Genomic DNA, 24,510 nt, shown 5'->3' with positions numbered 1-24,510 from the left:
GGGAAGGGGCTCAATTGGTCGGGAGGCGCTTGGATGATCTTTTTGCCCAGGTCACAATCGTGAGATGGTCCCCAACAACTGGAGTAACAAAGGATTTGCCTAAATCATTTCTAGCAATCATAAATTTGTACTGGAACCTGAGAGCAATGCAAATGGGGAACTTTTTGGACCCGGTGACCTCACGGATAGATGAAGCCTGTATAAAGCATGATGTGTGCGACATAATTCTATGTGGTGACCTTAACATCAGGTGCCTCGGGAACAAAGAGATCTCAAGTACCAATTCACAACTAATCGGGCAAAAAAAAGAGCAATGGCCTGGCAACAACTCATGTCCTCAAGAGATCTACATATGCTGAATGGTCATGTTCCTGATGACAAGCCCCCCAAGCAACTTGGGTAAAGGATGGCCTTGAAGCAACAATAGACTACATTTTTGTGTCCATGATCCTTCTTCCGTCTGTATTGTCATTAAAGTAGTGAGAACTATCCATAGTGGCCACAACCTGCTGGCAATGTCATGCGGAGCAGAAGGAAAAACTAAAGAATATAATCTGACGGTGAGCCTAGCCAAACACAGCAGGGCCTCCCGTCTGAGAATCCCAAGAGAAGCGATTGAAAAACTCTCTACTCATTTTGCAAAGGGCACCACCCACAAGCAACCGTCCTGGCTGATAAGAGGCTTTTTTTCAATTATATACAGCTTCACTGACGGCTGTTTTCTATGTTGTTTTTCCCCCTAGGGTATATGAGGTACACCATGAAGAAGCAAGCACGCCAGTGTGGCGTTGAAATTGTTATGACCAATTGTTGTTAGATAAATTGCTCTTAGTTTTGCCCCTGAAGAAGTTCTGTTACATCTTTGACTATTGATATAGAACGAAACATATTGGGTTAAGAAGATGTTGTACAAATTAGCCAACATCTAGCAAAAGTTATTAGGTTGTTCTGAACCTCATGTGTGTTCAAATGAGGACCAATTGAATTAGGGCATCAGGTGTCAAAAGAGGGTACCCTTCGAAATAGTCTCTTTTTTGCATTTGGAGTGTCTTATCACAACACTGTTTTTTTATATAAGGCAGAAGTAATTGGCTTCTGTATTATATGTGGGTGCAGTATAGGATTTTATTCATGTTTTTTAGAGGTGAAAGATTCATTAGTATTGATTGATTTGCACTTTAAAATGATGACTTAATAATAACTGAAATGATGGCTTAATAAAATATTAAAAGTTTATGAATTGAATGTTCGTGTATTAGTCTGGCTTGTAGAGTGGTGACCATTATCCCTGGGGAGAAACAACATAGTAGTTACAAGATTCTGGAGTTTTGAAACTGTCGTGAGCCGTGCTAAGGGGTTGAATCTCAGGGCTAGTTACATTTTCCCCAGTGTCTTTTCTATGTTATTTGGTACTTCGATCAAGCCATGCCCCATACCACCTTTCACAACTTCCTTTAATAGACATTGCTAGACATGCTAGCCTGTTTCCCCTCCTGACCTCCGCTTATACCCCACTATTATATTGGCTGCACGCACTGAGGTACGGAAGAGTTCAACCTAAGCTGGGTCCTTTATGCCCAGCCCTAAGAAACCTAGATTTCTGTCAAGGACTCACTGGGAATTCCTTTTTCTTCTCGACTCCAGGTGGGCTTGCCAAATTGTCCCAGCTCTAAAAGAACGGTTCCCTTCTAATTTTTGCGGTCTGCAAAGCCAAATCGGAACTAGACTAAAAGGAAATGTTCAGAAATGCTCAATTAAGACATTGGATTACCCACCCAATGGTAAAGCATGCCGCAGCACGTGACCCAACAGCTCTAGAACTTAACTTAGAGGATCGCATACCGCGGCAGAATCTCCAAACCCTGCTAATTATTAGGGAAGGATCTGTTGATGGTCAGGCCCACATACATGTCCAGCTGGGAGGTGGGTTTAGGCTGCCTAGATTGACATATGGTCTAGAAACCATTCCTTCTCCAGATGCATGACCAGAGAATATATGTTCAAACTATGTTACAGATGGTACTAAGCTCCCCTGAACCTAAACAAAAATAATTGGTCCCTGGACCCGTTTTGCTGGCGTAAATGTGGCCTACAGGCTGTTACTTTCACACGTGGTGGTCTTGCTCCATAGTTCAGAGCTTTTCAGTGAAGGTCCTGAACGCCATTAAAGTGATACATGTCCAGTTGCCCATGGATCTTGTGATGGTTCTCATGGGGGGGGGGGTACAAAAGAAAACGTCTATCCACACAGCAAAACTCCTCTCTCACTTATTATTAGCAGCTAGAATCACGATTGCACATGGTTAGAAGAGCAGAGAAAGCCCTCCACTCACACTATGGTGGGCAAAGGTCTGGGAAATCCTGGAGGCCAAAAAAGTAACCGCCCATTTGAGCAATCAATTATCCAATGGCCTGAACATCTGGTCACTGTCGATCGAGTTCAGCTGGGAGTATCTCGCCCAAACGTTCAAACCCCACTTCTTCTGGAACTATCTGTTGCTATAAACCCGAACTCTGAGGGATCAAACGGCTCTTTTGTCACTCTCTCTCCAAGGACACAGGCTTAGCGGAGCAGCAACACAACAACAGGATTTCTCGATTTGCTAGCGGTGGGGGTGAGTGTTTTGCTTGTACCACTGCTGCTCTGTATGGTCCCTGTTACAAATTTGCAAATGTTAAAAAATATTGTTCAAAAAAGGAAAAACCAAACCTTTCCTTTCCATGTGTCAGGTCGTGATTTAACACCTAAGTGAACACTGGTCCTGCTGATCTCAAGCCCACCTTTAGTTAACCATCGTCACTACTATTATTTACAGTTACACTCTCCACCCTCCTATAAATGAAGCACATTATTTGTTTAATAAAACCCTTGTTAGCCCTCTCCTTCTATCCCCCCTACATCATACCATTGCAGGAGTTTGTCTTGACACATTAGGTTTTACCATCACCGTCATGTTGCTAATGCTTGGATTTTACCTTGATTTTGGACTCATTTGACTCATGGTGCTTCACCCATATCTACTCTCATGCTGGACTTCTCCTGCATCATTTACTCATAGTGGCTCTGAATCATGCTGTGCCCATCTTTATCCTGAATCCTGGTTTATGCCTGCTGCTCTCTTGCAACATCATGTGCTTCTTACTGACTTTTGCAACTGTATTCGCCCTCTCTGTGTTATGCATTTAACTTACATTTCAAATCTGGCTGTGTTATGCATTCTGGCTGTGTTATGCATTTAATCTTAAATTTCAAATCTGGCTGTGTTATGCATTTAACTTAAATTTCAATCTGGCTGTGTTCATGCAAATTTGCGGCCCCTTTGCCCCCACAGCCCCCCACCCCTGCCCCCCCCCCCCCCGCTTTAGGTTTGTGATGTCTGTTTTCCTGCCTGCTGCACTACGTCCCTCCCATCTGTTTACTTGTAACCTCTTTTGGCCTGCCTTTTTCTACTTCGGTCCCCTCCCCCCTGCTTGCCTCTTCTCTTTCAACACACCCACTGCTTTGTCATCTTCTCTCCACTCCCTTCCCCTTACTATATTCTTTGCACTTACTCTATCCGAAATGTCCTCAGACCTAGTGCGATAGTAGCTTGTCTGTTTTCCTTCCCCTCCCCCCTTATTTGTTCCTCTCCCTCCAGCACTACCTGAATTGTCGTTAGGCCTAGTATGTTAATCGCTTGTTTTGTTCCTATCCTCCTATCCTCCTCCCTCCTCCCCCCCGCCCGCAACTTTTGCCAACTCTCCGGCTCTACCAGAAATGTCGTCAGGCCTAGTACGATAGTTGCTTGTCTGTCTCATCTCCTTTCCACCTCCCCTCCCTATCTTTGTCATAGCTCCTACACTATCTGAAATGTCGCCAGGCCTGGTATGATAGTAATTTTTCGCATTCTTAATGTCTCAAGGCCTTGTAAGAATGTCATTGTATTTTCCCTGGCTCCCTCCCTTGCCTTGAAGCGCTTTGAAACACATTGTGTATAGGCGCTATACAAATAAACTATCAATCAAAAGAAAGTGAAAGAGAGAGAAAGAGGGGGCGAGCAAGAGCAAGCCAGCAAGAGAGAAAGGGAGATACCAGGAGAGAAAGAGAGAGAGAGAGGGAGAAGGAGAAAGAGAAAGAGAGAGAGCGAGCGAGCGAGAGAAAGGGGATACCAGGAGAGAGAGATGGAGAAAGAGAGAGCAAGAGAAAGGGGGATAACAGGAGAGGGAGAAGGAGAGAGAGCTAGGGAAAGGGAGGGATTGACAATGTAAAAGTGTGAAAGTGAAATGGGATCTGTCTGCAAGAGGCCAGTGGTAGGAATGCAGGGAGAACACCCAGTGGTTTTAGCTTGGAAGACCTACCCCCTCTTCCCACCAACTACCAACTCCCCTCTAAGACCTGCGACAACCTTACACTGCACTATGCTACACACAGAAATCTCCCACAGACAACCGTCACAGGCCGAGCTGTTAGGACATTAACACTAATCGAGCTAAGACTAAGTTCTCCTCTTTGGGCCTAGTACACACCCAACACAGCAGTCCCTAACCAGACACAAAGTACCACAATCTATCAGATGTTGGGCTCCAGCTTCAGATAACATACTCCCAAGTGACACTGCCAAACCCAAACAAAATAACTAGGCCCTCAGGACTGAAGTACTTCTGAACTGAACCCATCAACACCACATGTTCATATTTCGCTCTCCTGCTATCCCACTAATGAGCCCCACTCCCTCTTTTCTTACAGATCCATGCGCAGTGAGTCCAACAAAAATGGCAGAAAGGCATTACACAAGACTCATTTACTTTCCATGACTTTATATTAAAACACAGGGTAGGTCTAGGTTATAGTTGTATTTGCTTATTTTGTCCTCAACCCATTTACGCAATAGTTCAGCAATTGCCAATACACCACTACAGTGGTAGGAATTGCAGGTTCCAGAGTGATCTGTGGGAGAGGTTGCTCTTGCTCCCAAGAGTGGGGGGGGGGGCATTTCCCCCAAAGTGTATATTATACAGAGGGAACAGGCTTCACTTACACTCCATTGTAACAAGGTCCTCTCAGGGCAATTGTAATCCTTTCCACCAAATAGTGGACAATTAAGGAGTAAAACAGGCGGAATCGCCTTTACACTTTACTGCACTACATGTGTGGAAAAGTGTAAACGCCTCCCGCAACTAATTAACGATTGCCGGAGGAGTGTTCACTTTGGATTAAAATGGAATACCACTGCTATTACTAGATGCAAAAGTCAGGTACATTCCACAGGAATCCATTTGTTTAATACCAGCATTAAAATACATACTGGCATTAAACCTCGTATTATTTGGAGGCGGAGCAGAAAAGCATGGCTCACATAGTTTGTCCGCTCAGTCCCAACCTGCGGAGGTTGGCATTTTCTGGACCCTCCTGCACCAAAGCAGCTTTGACGAGGTGATATGCTTTTAACCAAACCCCAAATACATTGTTTTAGAGAAGAGGCTAAGGGTTAATGTAGCATACTGCTGTCTGGCTTAGTATTTGGCACATGGCAGCGTGCAAGCAATATAAAGAAATACAAAGAGTTCGACCATGCCCAAAGACCCCAATATCAAGTTAAACTGTCCCAGACACAAGCATTGTTTTAAATAGGCTCTGTTACAAGGTCCTCTGCTTGATTCTGGAGACTGACAGGAAGGAGACTGAGAGGGGCCAGGTCCCACCCTGAGCTAGTGGATGTTGGGCCTGGAGGTGGTACGGGGAGGAACGCCACCTAGCCTCCGACTAAGAACATGGTCCTGAAAGCTGTGACCCCAACACAAACCCTCACATGGGCCTTGCTGATACTGGGAACATGCCCTCTTCCCAGGGGCGACATCATACAGCTCTCCCTAAACGGACCCAAGGCCACAGCCCTGGTGTTGAAGGCTTTAGCTCTAAGGGATGCCCTCTCCAAGTCCAGTGAGAAACGTTACCCATGCAACCCGCACCACAGAAACCACTCGGTTTGGAGTTTACGGGATCTGCACTGAATTTCAAGGTCCCACAAACACATTCTTTCCAGACTGTGGGTCCTCGACTTCTGCGATACGTACGCGGAAGACTACGCGACCTCATCAGCATTTCCCAATGAGTGGCTCTCGTGCCACTCAGCTGTCATTTGCATATACCCGCCCTGCCAGCATTGCCAGCAAACTGAATACACTTTAAAACGTAGCCAAAGTGTTTCCAACCCCCAATTCCTACGTAGAAACCACCACCAGCCCCACCACTATACAAGTGCCTACCAGGATGAACAGGGAGGCCGTTATAACATCTAAGTTGGCCTCTTGTCCAGATATAGGTTTGGTCCCACCCTTGGAGCCCCAAACAACTGCATGTGTGTCTAAAGAACCCAATCAATGCCTGCTTCACTTCATTTCCCATTGCAGGTGCAGGCCCTCAGAGAAGGATACATCTAGGGGCAGTGGGTACAGGGTATAAATACAGCTCACCCCACTTACTAGGAGCAGGAGGCTTGCCTTGGATGAAGGATGGAGGCTGGAAGGAGGAGGAAGAGCAGAAGACTGCAGACATGGTGGAGACTGGAGATCTGGTGGCAAATGAGAGCAGAGGGAGATGGTGAGGCTTGACGTGGTGAGAGCTAAAGAAGTGATAACATCGGGAGTAGAACAGGAAACCGTGGTGAGGTGCATATGAGAAAAGGCAGTAACATCAGGAGTAGACCAGAAGAAGGACATAACAGGAGTGGTGAGAAAGGAGCTGGTCGTAAACAAGGCAAGGATAAGATCTTGAGTCACGGGTGGGTAGGAGACATGATGACGTGTGAGGTTTTCTGAGGAAGTGAGATCAACAGAGATGGAGCAGAGGGTAGCAGAGGGACTCAGATCAAGAGGAGGCATGACCTGGTGTAGGGGACATAATTGCTGGGTAAGGGAGGGGGCAAGCATTGAAGCTTGGGAGTGATACAGAAGCCGTGGTGACTTCAGTGGTATAGCAGCAGTAAGGAGATGGCCCAAGAAAGAGCAAAAACAAGGAAGACTGGATACCATTCAGCCAGGATAGGAGGTTCTGGTGAGCCACCATGATCTTTGTTAGACTTAGATAGCCGGTAGAGGAGCAAGGCAAGGTCAGGAAGAGCACTGTCGGTTTAGAGAGGGGAGGGGAAAAAGACCAGGCTATTTAGTAATTCACAAGAGTGACCCCTCTCTACCTCTCCCTGCTTATTGCAATCAATGACTCACCTACTCACAAAAACGAGGAGCAATGTTAGTCCCCAGGACCCCAGAAAGCCTGCAACTAAAACATACGGAAGAAGAGGGTTCTAGAACCCCATGAGAACGGAACACCAGAGAAGTGGGAGGTGGCAGAACCACCTGGTGACTCTATGGACTGAGGAAGAAGGAGAGGGGTTCAGAACCCTGTGAAACCATAGCACCTGAGGAGTGGATGTGCGGCAACGTGTCTGGACTTTAGATGCCAGCGGCTGAGGGACCTGGCCAACCGTCTTGGCAGAAGAACCATTTACCTGGAAAAGACCATCCTGCCTGGTATGGCGATAATTGCTACTGAATCGATTATACCGCTATGGTCCCCGCTTTACTGTTGTCGAAATTGATTTACTTGGGATGCACTGACAATGCTCTGAGATATGTGTACACCTGTGTAATTGTATCAAAGGTATTAGAGATTTCCATTTTTATATATGCAAAGTTATGTACTCTTACAGTGTGAAGAACCATGAAGTGTTGTACTTTTGTATAATTATGAAAGATGTGTTTTACTGTTTTATTATCTTTTTCTGGAATATTGTAATGTTTTTGTGTAAAGATCTAATATTTGGACTAAATCACAATGAATTATTATTATTATAATTGCTACATGTAGTGTGTGTGCGAAGTTGCCAAATACCCTTGGTTGTCCATTTTGTACATAATCACTAATAAACGTACTAGAACTAAACCACCTGGTTTTAGCATGCTTCTTGGTCCCAAAGTTCCACGGTGATAGCTCATTGGCTTTCGGTATGTCATCCAGTGGGGACACGGTGATAGCTCATTGGCTTTCAGTATGTCATCCAGTGGGGACACGGTGGTGGCTCATTGGCTTTCAGCATGCCATCCAGTGGGGACACAGTGATAGCTCATTGGCTTTCAGTATGTCATCCAGTGGGGACACGGTGGTGGCTCATTGGCTTTCAGCATGCCATCCAGTGGGGACACAGTGATAGCTCATTGGCTTTCAGCATGTCACACAGTGGGGACATAGTTGTTAGCATTTTCCTGTATACAGATCAATGGCAGAAACATGATGAGGACCAGCCCCAGCAGATTCTCTGAACTCACCATTTAGAAAATAGATGGGCGCCCTCATACTTCGTCCTCCAATAGGTAAACAGGGATCAGAGAAGGCAACTTTCTTCGCCTTGCCCTTGTCCTCTGCATCCAACAGTGGCCTCTCTGCTTGGCTGTCGCCTGCTTCACCTGATCCTTGGTTGATTTTCCGATCAGGATTCTGAAGTGAGAGCAAACCAGCGTTGAACAGTGCCTGGGGGATGACCCTCAAAGTGCGAAAGTTCTTGCCCCTGCAGTTAGCGCCTTTTGGTGATGAAAATATACTGTCCAATGAGGAGCTGGCAGCACAACCCTGACCGTCCAGGAGTTTGCTCATCCTGCGTCGCTGCATCGGGCTGCAGGCCAAGCATTGTATATCTGCAAAATATTAAGGAAACGCAAACAGGGCCAGGCATTAGAGCTGACTTTCTTACTTTTAACATTGTACCATAGAGAATAATACAGATGTATGCTTTAATCTATACACATTGCTGATCCCAGCTTTGCCACTTGACAGAATTGTGTGGTGCGGGCAAATTATCCTATTTTAAGGAGCCCTCTGCCTCATCTGCAAACATTGGCATCACCTCAAGTCATTCTGCACTGTCAAATAAAGCCTCTCACGTGAGTATTAATAGACTCTAGTGTTGCTCCATATCTAAGAATAACATTGACCATGTGCACAACACAAATAGTGGGAAGAACAAAAGGGAAGCATGGGAGGCAGGCTTCTGCTGCATGCCTCCCTTTTCTAATTGTAGATACATATTCTCTACTCTTTGGCTTCTGGGTTCATTGGTCAGTGGCCATGCCTCTTTACGTGCCCCCCAAACGTGGGACAATGCCTAATAAACAAAATGAAACATACATTCCAGCGAGCGTTGCTACTGGTGTATATTTGAATCTCCAATGAAGCATTAATGTCCAAGCACCTTGTTGTGACTGTCTCGTGGGTACACGGGCCAGTCAGACAGTTGCTGTGGGCACCCAACAGGGTACCATATTGCTGTGATCACATGGCTGGACATAAGTTGCTGGAGGCTCCCGGGCTCGGAACGGTGCTGTGGTCACACATCATGACGGGGGTTTGGGGGCTCCCAGGTTACACGTCGTGCTGATCTGGGGGCATCAAGATCAGTGGTGGCCGCCTTACCGTGGTCACACGGCAGCAGCCTGCAGGCCACGGTCGCAGGGCTGTGATCACACGCATCAGCCAGCAGGCCCAACAAATCAATGAGACACAAGGCAGAGGAAATGCCATCCATGGAGTCTGCCGCTGTCCTGGCATACGTTATTGACAGTCAGTCATGAAGTAATGGGACATATTTTTAAAGGGGCACCACCACACACTTCAAAGACATTTCGTAGCCGGTAAGCATTTTATGAAAAGTTTCTTCTGTCGCTTATATTTATATTACTTGTATAGGTTTTATATCTGTTACTTGTATTTATACGGTTTTCATCGGTGACGCTACTTTTGAGTAAAGATCATGCGAGCAATTTTGATTCCTCACGTATATTATTGCTTGGAGAGGAGCGCCTCTGTTTGAACGTTTTTGTAAAAAGGTCACCTCAGTGCAATAGTCCTCATTTCCACCACATAGTGGAAAAAAGACGTCAGTTTTTCACCAAAAATGAGGCAGGGAAGAAAAAATGGTGGTAAACACATTTGCCGCCATTTTTTTCCTGATCTGTCTCAAAACGAAAATGTCTCTCAGTGACTGTGTACAAAATAAATAAATAAAAACAATCTTAAGTCAAAAACTGTAATTAGTGTAGGCAAACGAGATGAGGTATTTTTTGTAAATCATATTCTTGGTGGTCCCCGATACATTTTATAGAGTAGGAGGTATCCGACTCCCCATCTTCACCTAGCTCACCCAAGGGCCCCAATATAGCAATAATCACAGAGCCGCTGGACGGCTGATAGTTATAGGCCAGAGCGATCCAGCCCGCCGGGGTGGGTATTATTGCTATTAGAACCACAGGTTTTTAATGTGGGGGTATTGATAGCAATCTTTTTGTTTGACTGAACGAGTCACATGCTGCAGCATCCCATTCATTCAAACAAATACTCACCTAAGATGGCCATCATGGAAATGGAAAATGGTGCTCCATATGTGGCCCCTTTTCTATTCATGATGGCCGGGGATGCAGGAGCTGTGGTGGTGGTGCCACCGCCAGAGGAGTCAGCTAAGTGGGGTGGAGGTGAGGAGCAAGGCCAGAGGGAAGTGAAGGTCGGGAAAAATGGCGGGGCAGGCGCTCACAGCTTCCAGCTTGCTCAGAAAACAAACTTGCATTGTGTGATTCAGCCTGAATGCAAGCAAGCAGATTGGCAGCACCGCCGCCATGGTTGCTAATCTGGAATCACACGCAATACATTGTGCAGAATTCAGATTTTCCAGACTAACGTACAGGAAAGTCATAATTCTATTGAAGACATGGAGGGGAAGTAATATGCCCTGCTCTCTTTAATTACCACTCCAGCAGCAAACAAAAAACCAACAGGTTTTCAACATTATCGTGAAACACTTCCTGTAAGGACAGTCTTTTCGCATAAAACTCAAATGTCCACAGGTGATTCTGCCCTTCAATCTGGTCATGCCTCTTCACATAACATTCTGTGCATATCCTTCTTCCTCCTCTTTCTTCCACTGCCTCGAGTTCCAGAAGTGAAGCTTGTCAATTCCAAACGATATAACTGCCGGTGCCCAACGTGGAAAAACTTCCCCAACTGGGTTACACTCTGAACCAGATTGTTTCTTCAGGAACCTGCCGGCTTGCTGTCCGTTCCTAAACAAAGATGCATATTTATTATAGACACTGATATCCGTCCTGGGGATGCACAATCGCATGTATTTTCGCTACCCCCATCCCATTCATTGGCCTTGTTGCTTGAGCCTTACGCGCACATCGCTCGGCATTCGCCTACGGCCCTCTTTAGCTGCTCAGCGATTGCATGGGTGGGATAGTACTTCGCCTCCATGTATTTTAGAATGATGACTTTCCTGTCCGTTAGTCTGGAAAATCTGAATTCTATGTCAAGACACTTAGGCTTGTATTATGCTTGTTCAAAGCTTACTTACCGCCAACGAGGCCACCCATTCTATGGGATTGAAATAAAAGGTTTTAAAAGTCATTTCATTTGACCAATCTGCACCCTTCATTATGTCTTGGAGCCAGGCTCCAATCACGAAAGCTTTCAAAACCATGGCACTGCGTGCTGAATGAGCACCAAATCTTTCTATGTCAATCCCTGTTTGAAGCATGATCCATTTGACCCAACAAGCCAAAGTGGCCACTGATACTGCCTTGAAAGGCTTCCGCATTGCAATAAACAAGCCGCTCTCCCCATCGGGTCTGAGTGGGATAGTCCTTGTCTCATACTCCTTGAGATTTCAAACTGGGCCCAATTTAGGCTGTCCCGGGAACGATACTGAAGTAATAACCGTCTTTGTCCTCTTCCTTGCGTGAAACCTCACTCTTTCGGGGGAGACTGACTTGCTATCTACCTCTAATGGCCCTATGTCCGACACTCTCCTCCATGCTACTAAACACAGAAGCATGGCCAGCTTGGCAGAAAGCTCCTTCCTGGTCAGCTCTTGGTTAACTTCAACAAGACATCCACGTCCCACAAGCGTGTATACTTCGGCTTGGGAGTTCAAATGGCCTTTACCCCTTTGAGCAGCCTTGCGACCAGGGCATGCTCGCCTATAGGAGCGCCTGCCACATGCTCGTGACCTGCTGAGATGGCTGACCTGAAGGTATTGACGGTCCTGAATGCCCTCCCTTGCATGGCTAAAGCTGCCAAAAAATTGACCACATGACTCACATTCGCAGAAGCAGGATGAACGCTAGCAGCAAGACACCACTCACGCCATTTCGCCCAGGCTGCTCTATAGCACTTTGTCATTTAGGGCACCCAGGATTCGCCAATGAGGTAGATGAGGCGGTCAGCCTCTCCTTATAGGCCTGGCTTTCTCCAGTTACCCCTGAAATCGCCCAGGCCATGGATTGGAGGGTCCACGCGAGCACCAATGGGTGTGGGAGTCCCGTTGGATCCCGAAGAATTCCTGGCTAACTGGGTAACAATACCGGATCTTTGAATGACAGATTGCGAAGGTTGGGGAACCAGGCTTGACTCCTCCAAGCCGGTGTGTCTCGAGCTCTGCCTCCTCACATGTGTTAGGGTCAGCGCTATCATTGTGAACAGCGGGAAGGGGTAAACTGGATTTGGCCCCCATTCCTGAGGGAATGCATCCCTGGCAGCTGCTTCAGGGTCTGGCCTCTGAAAAATGTGCCAGTTGTCGATTGAACCTGGATGCAAAAATATCTGTCTCGAAGGGCCTCTCAAACTCATCAGGCTGTGAAAAACCTTCCTGTCCAGCTGCCAATCGCTGGAATCCCTCAGATACAGAGAATTCCAGTCCCCCACTTGGTTCACCTATCCAGGCAGGTATTCTGCCATTACGCTGATTTTCCTGGCTAGACAGAGATGCCATAATTCTTTGGCGATCTCTGCTAACATCATGGATTTTGTGCCACCCAGCCGATTGATGCATCTCACTGCTGAGACATTGGGCCTCATTACGAGTTGGCCAGTAAAAAGATCAAATTACCGGCAAGCAGGTGCAACCATGTACGTGTTGCACTGCTACCAGAATCAACGGTTGATTCTGTGTCAGCATGCACGCGCATTCCGGGATGCCGGAAATGGCTGCACCGACATGCCGGTAAGGCACTCCAAACCCCTGATAGCGGCATCATCAATGCCACAGACACCGACACGGCATCCTCGACGCCGTAAGAACCGGCATCCCCGATACTGGCAATACAGGCACTGGAAGCAACGTCATTGTGCCGGAACGGGAAATGCACCGGCGGCCATCTTCAAAAACACAATCCACTGCAATCCTCTGCCTACAGCACATGGACCAGGGAACTGTGAAGTGTGTTAGCAAGCTGAGGACCATGGCTATGAGGAAACGCACAGTGCGGCTGCGAAAGTCACGTTTCAGCAACAAGGAGTTGAACATGCTAGCGAACACCCTGGTGGAGCACACTGACGTAGTTTTCTGCGCAGACCTGTGCCAGGCAGCTCAAATCCACAAGAAAACTGTATGGGAGGAGGTGGCGCAAAAGGTCTCTGCGGTGGGGACAACACCACGCACCGTATGTGACTGCAGAAAGCGGTGGGGCGATCTGCGGCTGAGTGTCTGCAACATCCTCTCTGTGAATCGCAGCCAGGGCCTGGCCACAGGTGGAGGAGCACCATCCGCAATTGAGCTTGCACGATGGGAGGAGACGTGCAACCAGGGGAGTTGCTAGGTCTGGAAAAGACCCGGGGCTAAGCTGATGTCGGAACTGTTGGCACTGGGGGCTAGCTAGTCTTTTGGCTGTAGCTCCTGAGATTCTATCCGGGGCTACAACCAAAAGATCAGGGGCTATAGCCCCCTTAGCCCCCCCCCTAGCAACGTCCCTGCGTGCAACACAGTCATGGATATGGAGTCAATCGAGGGTGTTGGCCATGCAGCGATGGGAGTCCCTTCATCGGCCGATGATGGTGAGTGACCCTTAGCGTAATACCAAAGTCCCAACACACACCTAATACCCCAAGTGCAATGGCGGAGTCCAAATGGCAAGTAGATGAGAGCAAATACATGGCCCATCACCTCTCACCTAAAGTCAGTCCCTACAAAAGCGCAAAGTCCCTGCCATGAACACACCCAACAAACCCCACTGACACCAACCACATGAGTCCCCAATTGCAAACACATGCACCATCTGCATGCGCACACACACATATGCATCACTGTACAGATGCAGGCCTGACCACTGTGCCATCCCATTGCATGGTGCACACATCACCACTACCAATTGCATACTTGCCCCACCCACCATGACCATGCATGCAGTGTAAACATCAATGCAACTACGCACATAGTGCAAGCACATCTGACCCACAGTCTCTGAGGCATGGCTACAACACGCAAGCCACGAGACACCTGTAGGCCACCCAACAGACACCATGCACATCATGGCTGCACCAGAAGGATGCCCAAACACTGCATCCCCCCAACTCCTGTAAGCACCAAGCCTGCCCCTCCAACATGTCCACGAGAATGCACAGGACTGAATGTACTAGCATCGATGTATGTAGGATGTACGTTGATCCATGACTGATGCACTGCCTCACTGTCCCCCACAGGCACATGATCAGATAGTGAGGCTGAACACACCCCGACACCCAAGAAAGCACCTGCACGTCTTGAGCCGACAGGACGACGACGCCTCCAGCCAGAGGCCTTCTACATCAAGGGCTGGCCAGAAGTGTCCCACATCTCCCAACCCACAGCCCCCCAGCCAACAGGACACACAGGCTGAACATCAAGCCCAGCAGCAACCACCGACACCCAGAAAGGAGCCCCAGCAAAGACCCACTGCTGGCATCAAGGCACACCAGCCACAAGGCCCCAACCCTAAATAACATCTGGGGCACACAAACCACCTCACGTGGAAGAGGTGGGATCCCCAGTGGCCAGTGACGTGGAGGGGCAACAGTCAATAGCTACCAGTGATCTGGGTGAGATGGCAAAATCTGCACAAAACAGTGCGGAGGAGGAGGAGGAAGTGGAGGAAGCAGACACCGCAGGCAATAACATGCTTGAAGACATGCCAAACACACCACCCATGCCGCCTACCCCACGGTTCTCACCGGAACCTGGCTCAGGTGGCCACAGATCTGTGGATGACATGGTCGTAGGTGCTGTTAGGCAGAAACCTGTGCAGTTCCCTCTGGGACCACTGCAAAAGATTTAGGACTACAGGTGTTTGGCAGTAAACCCACTTGGTAGCAGTCTGTACCACACAGATTCACTTGCTAGCTGTGGCTGAGCAGTCAGACTTCCCTCAAGAAGAGTTAGGCAGTATACAGAGTATTCACAATAGGTCAAGAGCACACAATAGAACAAGTAAACACTGACCAGGGCTTGGTGTAAAAGAGATATAATTATTTATTTAAAACCACATCTAGAAAAACACACAGGCACTAATAGTAAGCAATTAAAAAACACGGTCACTAAAAGATGTACACTCCCTTAAAAGAATATTAGACAAGTCTTAAGTAAAGCCCCACTTATTTTCAGACAGCGGTGAGCGCTTAACGTAGATGGCACTCTAATAGTACGTTTTTAAAAGGGAGAGAAAAGCAGAGAACAAATTGAAACAGATCCCAACACTTTTACAAGAACATAACAAGAGAGGAAGGCAAAGTAAAACCGTGAATTCAGAGTCAGTAGGCGGATCCGCTTTAAGAGGATCGAAACGAAATGTGTCCAAGGTCACATGGTTGCAGTGCACAAATGTCCTATAATGGTTCAAAAAGGAGTTGGACCAAAGAAAGGGACCAGTTAGAGGGTCAAGGCGGCCAGCCCAGTCCAGAAGTTTAAGGAGTTATTATTACCTTGTAGCAATCTTTAGAAAGGGAGGCCTGGCGGACACGGTACCTTAAAGTGGTGAGAATGCTCCTGCGGGGGCAGTTGTTCCTGGCAGCGGATGCAAGTCGGTGCTTTGTCCGGGGGAAAAGAGGATCTCGTCGTGGAGGAAGACAGGAGTCTGTTGCACTGCCAGGGAAGAAACCAGCCGCGGAGTTTCTCAGGTACAAGGAGCGGTCCGTTGATTCGCGGTTCAGTGGTGAGTGGCTATCCGGCCGCCGGGGTGCTTGGCACGGGCAGTTCGACCACAAACCGGTCTGAGGTACGAAGAAAGAAAGGTAAACTGGTTGTGCCCACCAGTCAGGGGAAGAAGCCTCTCCAGCCGGGAGATCTTCTCTGTCGTCAGGAAGTGGTGAGTCGTTTCTGCAGGGCTCCACCGGTGGTGTTGTCGTGGTAGGTCGGCTCAGCTTCTCCCTCGTCGGATTCTCAGGTCCTGTGGCGACTTCTGAAGTTCCAGTCCCCAAAGCCCTGCTTTTATGCAGAAAACCCCCATTCACTCAGCCTAGCTGTTACTCAAACATGCTAAGTGGTGAGCCGGCCGGCTCACCACTTGGGCCAATCACACAAGAGTGCGACTTGAGTTACCAAGGTAACTCAGTCCAGGGTGCCTAAACCCCCTCCCACACCGCCTGTGGTACCCAGACAGAGTGGCACCACTTTTGGAGGCTTCTGTGGAGAAGCCCGCCAAAAAGTGGAACAAAGGGCTCGACTTGATTTGGAGTCACAGAAGAAAACACAAACGCCATTTTAGAATCGAGTCTTGGCAAAAAATACCAACCGGAGAATTAATATTAATTAAATAAACCGGCGGTATGTTCGAGGCTATGAGAATTAAATAATTAAAGTTGGTAGCCTCGAACAATGGGAAAATCCCATAGGAAAATATTCGCGGTCGAATATAAAAAGTAGTTTCCACTGCCACCAGCCAAAACTCGATCAGGGGGGACGGAGACGTGCCCCCTCGACTAACAGACCCCGGGGCAATCGAATTGCCCCGACCAGTACGTCCACAATATGATGGTTTGTACTGGTTTCTGTTAATAATTTGGGGCTATCAAAGCCAATGGTGACTTTACATGCCCTGGGAGACAGTAGTCAGTCCCAGGGTATGAAGTCTATGGTGGGGTGTCACTATGACACCCCTGTGTTACTGCACGGAGGGTACTGTGTAACACACATCGTAAAAACACGTGAGACCCTATGGAGTAAAGGACCCCATAGCCCATAAAACACATTCACAGTCAAAGGAATACCATAAATCATGTCCAAGAGTGGGAGGAAAAGAGTCTCACTCTTGGCAGGAGAAAAAAACAAACTCCAGAAATCCAGCAAAGCTGCTGGGGGACTCACTAGGTTAGGAAATTCAGCTTAAAGAGAGAATTCTCCCTAACACTCGCCCCCCCCCCCCCAGACTAAGGGACAGGAGGATTTAATCCACTCCTGGATGAACCTCATACCTCTAGTCGATGACATACATCCTAGAGAGTCCATCAGCATTTTGATGGTGACACCCTGACCTCTCCTCAATGATGAAATCAAACCCTTGAAGGGCAGATTGACCATCTCAATAGTTTTGGATTTTCCCCTTTCATTTGCATTAACCATCTCAAGGGTTGGTGGTCAGTCTGAATGACAAATGTAGAACCATACAAGTATGGCCTAAACTTCTTCAGTGCCCACACAATAGCAAAGCATTCTCTTTCGATTGTTGCCCACCTTGTCTCAGGATCCTTGAGCTTTCGGCTGATGAAGCAAATGGGGTGCTCCCTACCTTTCCCATCCAGTTGACTGAGGACTGCACCTATTCCTACATTTGAAGCATCTGTTTGCACAATGAAAGTTTGGTGATAGTCAGGAGCTCTGAGTACTGGGGCTTGGCAAAGAGCCTTTTTCAGGGTTTCAAAGGCCTGATTGCATTCCTCATTCCATCTAACCTTTTTAGGGAATTTAGGAGAGGAGATGACATTCAGTGGAGAAGCTATGGACCCATAGTCCTCAATGAAATTCCTGTAATACCCAGTGAGACCTAAGAAGGCTCTCACCTGGGTCTGAGTAGTAGGTGTTGTCCAATTTTGCACAGCTTCAATCTTACTGGGCAAAGGCATTATTTCTCCACCTCCTACCTCATGTCCAAGGTAGACCACTTTACTCTGTCCAAGCTGGCATTTACTTGCCTTTATGGTCAGATTGGCCTTTCCAAGAGCCTGCAAAACATATCTCAGGTGGTCCACATGTTCCTCCCAGGAATTGCTGAACACTGCTATGTCATCCAAGTATGCCATGCAGAAGTCCTCCATCCCATTCAGAACCTGGTTTACCATCCTTTGAAAAGTAGCAGGTGCATTTTTCAATCCAAAAGGCATAACCTTAAACTGGTATAAGCCAACTGGGGTAGAAAATGCAGTTTTCTCCTTGGCATGGTCTGTCAGGGCTATTTGCCAATAGCCTGACGTCAGGTCAAATGTGCTGAGGAACTTGGCTGCACCAAGTCTATCCACCAACTCATCTGTCCTTGGCAAAGGGTCAGCATCAGTGTTAGTGACTGCATTAAGAGCTCTGTAATCCACACAGAATCTAAGTTCTTTAGATCCTGCCTTTGGTACTAACACAACTGGGCTAGACCATGGACTAGTAGAGGGCTCTATTACCCCGAGATCAAGCATCTTGTTGACCTCACCTTTGATGTGGGTTCTTACATTTTCTGACATTCGATATTCTCTGCTTTTGATGGGCAGACAGTCACCAGTGAGTATGTCATGCTGTCCCCAAGGGGTCAAGCCTGGTGAAAGTGAGAACAGAGAGGCAAACTGATTCAACATAGATTTGCACTCTTCCTGTTGCTCAGGTGTCAGATTTGAAGAGAGATTTTCTCCTTCAATTTTTTCATCTAAAGGTAAGCCTCTGAGGAGATCAGGAAGAGCTTCACTCTCTTCTTCCTCTGATGATGCTAGAAGCAAAGCTCCTACATCAGGTCTGGAGACATACGCTTTTAGTCTGTTGGTGTGGAAGACTGTTGGAGCCTCCTTGGGGTTGCCCAAGTCCACCAGATAGTTGACCTCTCCAAGTTTACCCACAACTTTGAAGGGTCCGATCCATTTGTCTTGCAAGGCCCTCTGCCTTGTTGGAATCATAACGAGAACTAGCTGGTCTTGAGTAAACTCAACCATGTTAGCCTTTTGGTCATGCCAGTGCTTGACCAATGCTTGTCCAGCTTTCAAGGTATCACTTGCTTCTGCCATCATTTGTGACATTCTCCTTCGGAGACCTATCACATAGTCAGTCACTCTGACTGGCTTGGGGGAAGGAGCACTCTCCAGCCCCTCCTTGATCAGGGCCAATGGACCTCTGACTGGATGACCATAAAGAAGTTCAAAGGGAAAATAACCTTCTCCCTCCTGAGGGACTTCTCTATAAGCAATGAGAAGGCAGGGCAGTAGAAGGTCCCACTTTCTTTTAAGGGGGTCCTCTAAAGCACCTATAATGCTCTTCATGGTTCTGTTGAACCTTTAAACCAGCTCATTTGTCTGAGGGTGGTATGCGGTTGAGAACTTGTAAGTAACTCCGCAGGTTTTCCACATGGCTTTCATGTAGTGGGACATAAAATTTCACCCCCTGTCAGAGATTACTTCCTTAGGAAACCCAACCCTGGTAAAAATACCAAGGAGGGCCTTAGCCTTAGCCAGAGCTGTAACAGTCCTCATAGGAATTGCCTCAGGGTATCTAGTAGCATGGTCTACTACAACAAGTATAAACCTGTTGCCTGAGGAAGTTGGAGGATCAAGGGGACCAACAATGTCAATCCCTACTCTCTCAAATGGGACTCCCACAACTTGGAGAGGCACTAAAGGTGCCACATTATTGGAGCCAACCTTACCAGAAGTCTGGCAGGTGTGGCAGCTCCTGCAGTATTTATCTACTTCGGCCCCCATCTTTGGCCAATAAAAGTAGAGTGAGAGCCTTTCCTTAGTCTTCTTGAAACTCAAGTGACCAGCCAAAGGAATCTCATGGGCTAACTGCAAGAACTGTGGTCTGTTCTCTTGGGGTACTACAAGTCATTTGTTGTCCCCAGGTGCAGACTCGGTTGGTTCACTGTAGAAGAGGCCATCTTCCCAGTGTAACCTATATTTCCCAGGCTCTTGCCCTTCAGCCTGAGCATCTGCCTGGTGGCGAAGACCTTCCAGAGTTGGACATTCTCTCTGTCTCTTACTGAAGTCTACCCTGTTGGGTCCACCTTCTGCCAGTAAAGACTGCAGCTCAGGATGGTCAACAGGATCCAGATCTCCAATGAGTTCCTGGCCTTCTACTAGCTCCTCTTCAGAGTCTAGTTCAACCACACAGGGTTGTACCTCCCTCTCAGCCTCAGCTGGAGGGGGAGTTACTGGTGTAACTTTGGAAAACCTAGGGGAAGTCCTTGTTGGCTGCACTGGAGTGCTGGCTGTGAGGTTCTTTTTAGAAGTTTTAGGTTTCCCTTTTTCTTCTATTTTCTTAGAGACAGCAGCTGACATCTCCAGTGGAGCAGGAGTGATCTCTTTCTTCATCATCTCCTTGGGAATACCTCTCATGGTTCTCTCCCTTGCAGGTCTGGTGAGCTCCTGTAACCTTTTACTAGGAGGTCTGGGGGTGTGTGACACTACCCCAAGAGTTTTCAAGCCATTACCCAGCAGAACTCTTCCTGGCACCTCACTTTGTATGCTGACAGGTATCTTCACAGTCATGTCATTACACTGGATGAGAACTGGTAATTGGGGAAGCATCTGCACAGGCCCTCCAGCTAACTTGGTGAGGCGTTTGGGTGCCTTAGCAACATCCTCAGCCTGAAAAAACGATTTGTCCACCACAGTTATGCTGGCCCCAGTGACCCTAATGGCAGGAGTCTCCTGACCATTCACCTGGACACTGTCATTATAATACTCTTTAGTATTATCTGGGATAGAATTATAGACATCTAAGTTCTGTTGTTCCCACAGACGCAGAGACACTAAAGAAACACTAGCTGAGACTTCAATGGGTTCATCAGCCAGTAATAGAAAGTTTCCACTTGCCATTTGAACTTCCTCCTCTGGAGCGAAGGCTAAGGAGACAAGCTGGACCCCTGAAGGTTTACCCTTACATCTGGGAACTCCTTTCACATGGTCAGTCGAGCCACAAACAAAGCATTTACTGAATGCTTTCTGGAATGGTGGCTTGTTCTGACCTCCTTCTGGTTTGGCACCAGGAGGTACACTAGCCTGATTTGGTTTCCCTGGTGGCTTACCCTTTTGGTTCTGTTTGGGGCCCTCTTTGGAATTGGAATTATTAGAATTCTCTTTGGAGTCCTTCTTTGGCTGTTTTCCCTCATCCTTTTTCTGAGTAGCCCCAGAATCCTTGTGAGTTACCCTGTTGGCAACCCACAAGTCAGCAGACTTAGCTAACTTCCTGGAATCTAATTCCTTTGAATCAGCCAAGTGCTGTCTGAGCTCAGGAGAGCAGGCATCATAAATTGACTCCAACATTACAAGATTCTTCATTCCTTCATAAGTGTTAACTCTGTAACCCTTAATCCATCCCTCTAAGTTATTCAAACTTTCACTCACCCAGGTAGCCCAAGGGGTACCATCATGCTTTTTGAGGGTCCGAAACCTCTTAAGGTACTGGGAAGGGGTCTTCCCAAATCTAGCTATCAAAGCTAGCTTCACACATTCATAATCCTTCTTATCCACCTCCCCAAACTCCATTACCACATCAGTTGCAACAGGGGGAAACCTAGAGAACAACCAGGGAAGTAACTCATTCCCTGTGATGTCCTGGAGCCCATGATTATACTCAAACATTTTCAACCAATCCAACACATCCAATCTAGGTTCATACATACCCACTAATTCCTTAGGCATCCGGGATCTTTTGGGACTGGAACTCCTAGAAGAACCAGAGGAGAGAGAAGCATTTTCTACAGACAACTTTTTCATTTCTAATTCATGGTTAAGCTCTATTTCTCTGAGTCTTAGCTCAGCTTGCTTCTGCTCAGCATGGGCATTCATCCTTCTGAACTCTAGCTCTTGGTTTCTTTCAGATTGAGCTAAAAACAATGTACTCTAATTCAAGCTTCATTTTTTCAAGTTCAAAATAAGCAGGGTTACATGTGGGACCTGGTATAGGCCCAGTAGGTACAGTAGGTAAGGCAGACAGAGGCTCAGAGTGGCTAACTTCATTAGGTTCACTTTCCTCTTCTGACTCATTATCAAAACTTTGATTCAGATCAATACCATCACTGTTTTCTACATTTGCTGGGGGGGTAGATTCCTCTGCACCACCCAGACTTTGGTTTTCTAACAATCTTTCTATAAGTTCCATTTTCTTGCCCTTCTCGGAGAGATTCTTATGTCTACACAATACTTTTAAGCAATCAGCAGTTTTGGCAGACAATGATTCTAGGGTATAACTCTCCATAGCAGACATAGTTAGAAAATCAACTTGTTAGTGCTAACCTCTGCTGTTAGTTGTCCTAAAGTGTTCAACAAGCACTGTAAAGTGTATACTCAATACAAATCCCACCGCTGTACACCAGTGTTAGGCAGAAACCTGTGCAGTTCCCTCTGGGACCACTGCAAAAGATTTAGGACTACAGGTGTTTAGCAGTAAACTCACTTGGTAGCAGTCTGTACCACACAGATTCACTTGGTAGCTGTGGCTGAGCAGTCAGACTTCCCTCAAGAAGAGTTAGGCAGTATACAGAGTATTCACATTAGGTCAAGAGCACACAATAGAACAAGTAAACACTGACCAGGGCTTGGTGTAAAAGAGATATCATTATTTATTTAAAACCACATTTAGAAAAACACACAGGCAGTAATAGTAAGCAATTCAAAAACACGGTCACTAAAAGATGTACACTCCCTTAAAAGAATATTAGACAAGTCTTAAGTAAAGCCCCACTTATTTTCAGACAGCGGTGGGCGCTTAACGTAGATGGCACTCTAATAGTTCGTTTTTAAAAGGGAGAGAAAAGCAGAGAACAAATTGAAACAGATCCCAACACTTTTACAAGAACATAACAAGAGAGGAAGGCAAAGTAAAACCGTGAATTCAGAGTCAGTAGGCCGGATCCGCTTTAAGAGGATCGAAACGAAATGTGTCCAAGGTCACACGGTTGCAGTGCACAAAAGTCTTGTAATGGTTCAAAAAGGAGTTGGACCAAAGAAAGGTACCAGTTAGAGGGTCAAGGCGGCCATCCCAGTCCAGAAGGTTAAGGAGTTATTATTACCTTGTAGCAATCTTTAGAAAGGGAGGCCTGGCGGACACGGTACCTTAAAGTGGTGAGAATGCTCCAGCGGGGGCAGTTGCTCCTGGCAGCGGATGCAAGTCGGTGCTTCGTCCGGGGGAAGAGAGGATCTCGTCGTGGAGGAAGACAGGAGTCCGTTGCACTGCCAGGGAAGAAACCAGCCGCAGAGTTTCTCAGGTACAAGGAGCGGTCCGTTGATTCGCGGTTCAGTGGTGAGTGGCTATCCGGCCGCCGGGGTGCTTGGCACGGGTAGTTCGACCACAAACCGGTCTGAGGTACGAAGAAAGAAAGGTAAACTGGTTGTGCCCACCAGTCAGGGGAAGAAGCCTCTCCAGCCGGGAGATATTCTCTGTCGTCGGGAAGTGGTGAGTCGGTTCTGCAGGGCTCCACCAGTGGTGTCGTCGTGGTAGGTCGGCTCAGCTTCTCACTCGTCGGATTCTCAGGTCCTGTGGCGACTTCTGAAGTTCCAGTCCCCAAAGCCCTGCTTTTATGCAGAAAACCCCCATTCACTCAGCCTAGCTGTCACTCAAACATGCTAAGTGGTGAGCCGGCCGGCTCACCACTTGGGCCAATCACACAAGAGTGCGACTTGAGTTACCAAGGTAACTCAGTCCAGGGTGCCTAAACCCCCTCCCACACCCGCTGTGGTACCCAGACAGAGTGGCACCAGTTTTGGAGGCTTCTGTGGAGAAGCCCGCCAAAAAGTGGAACAAAGGGCTCGACTTGGGTTGGAGTCACAGAAGAGAACACAAACGCCATTTTAGAATCAAGTCTTGGCAAAAAATACCAGGAATTCTCCCTAACAGGTGCACACAGCCCCGGAAGCAAACACGCACCACCTCCCGTGCAACCACCTGCAGCACAAAGCATCAGGGACCTGGACCCGCATGGAGGAGCGCCGGCAGGCCATGCATGACATGGTCAGGCAGTATGTGGTGGACGGTGAAGCCACACGCCGGGCAATGCAGGAGAATTACCAGGGCAGTCAGCGGTGCTATGTACCGTGTGACCCGGCGTGTGCTGGAAGGAATGGCAGCCATGGCACAGGCTGTCACCCAGTTGGTTGCCACTATGGCCCAACAGCGGAATGCAGACACAGACCCACAACCCGCACCATCAACCACCACAACCCCGGTAAGTTCAACGCAGACAAGCCCGGTGCGCTGGTCACTGCATAGTATGCACCGCACAGACCAACAACCCCCTCCATCTAAAAGAGGGCGTCAGTAGCCTGACTCACATGTACATGTCATGAGGGAGTCAAATTGAACTTGCATTGGGGGCAGTTGGTGGAATTGGGTGTGGGGGGTGTTGGCGGGTTGGGGTCTGTGGGGGTGTTGGGGGGTGGGTTGTGTGGGGGTGTTGGGGGTAGTTTGTTGAATATTAAAGGATAGAGGTGCACGTTGCTTCATGTTCAATGTACATAGTTCTCATTTAATTAATACACCTGGTGTGCATAAGAAAAAC

At 47.6% G+C, this 24,510-nt stretch overlaps 1 protein-coding gene across 1 annotated transcript in view; it reads right to left on the bottom strand.

The window, feature by feature from the left end:
- The window catches only part of SPATC1L (spermatogenesis and centriole associated 1 like), a 270,076-nt gene that overhangs the window by 175,406 nt on the left and 70,160 nt on the right, over positions 1–24,510 (bottom strand). The window contains exon 2 of the mRNA XM_069616044.1: positions 8,305–8,670. Within this exon, the coding sequence (XP_069472145.1) occupies positions 8,305–8,670 (366 nt within the window). The remainder of the gene's footprint in view (positions 1–8,304; positions 8,671–24,510) is intronic.

This window comes from Ambystoma mexicanum, chromosome 9 (genome assembly GCF_040938575.1).
Source record: "Ambystoma mexicanum isolate Mex_15411 chromosome 9, UKY_AmexF1_1, whole genome shotgun sequence".
Classification (NCBI taxonomy): Eukaryota; Metazoa; Chordata; class Amphibia; order Caudata; family Ambystomatidae; genus Ambystoma; species Ambystoma mexicanum.
This window is presented reverse-complemented; position numbering and strand designations above follow the sequence as displayed.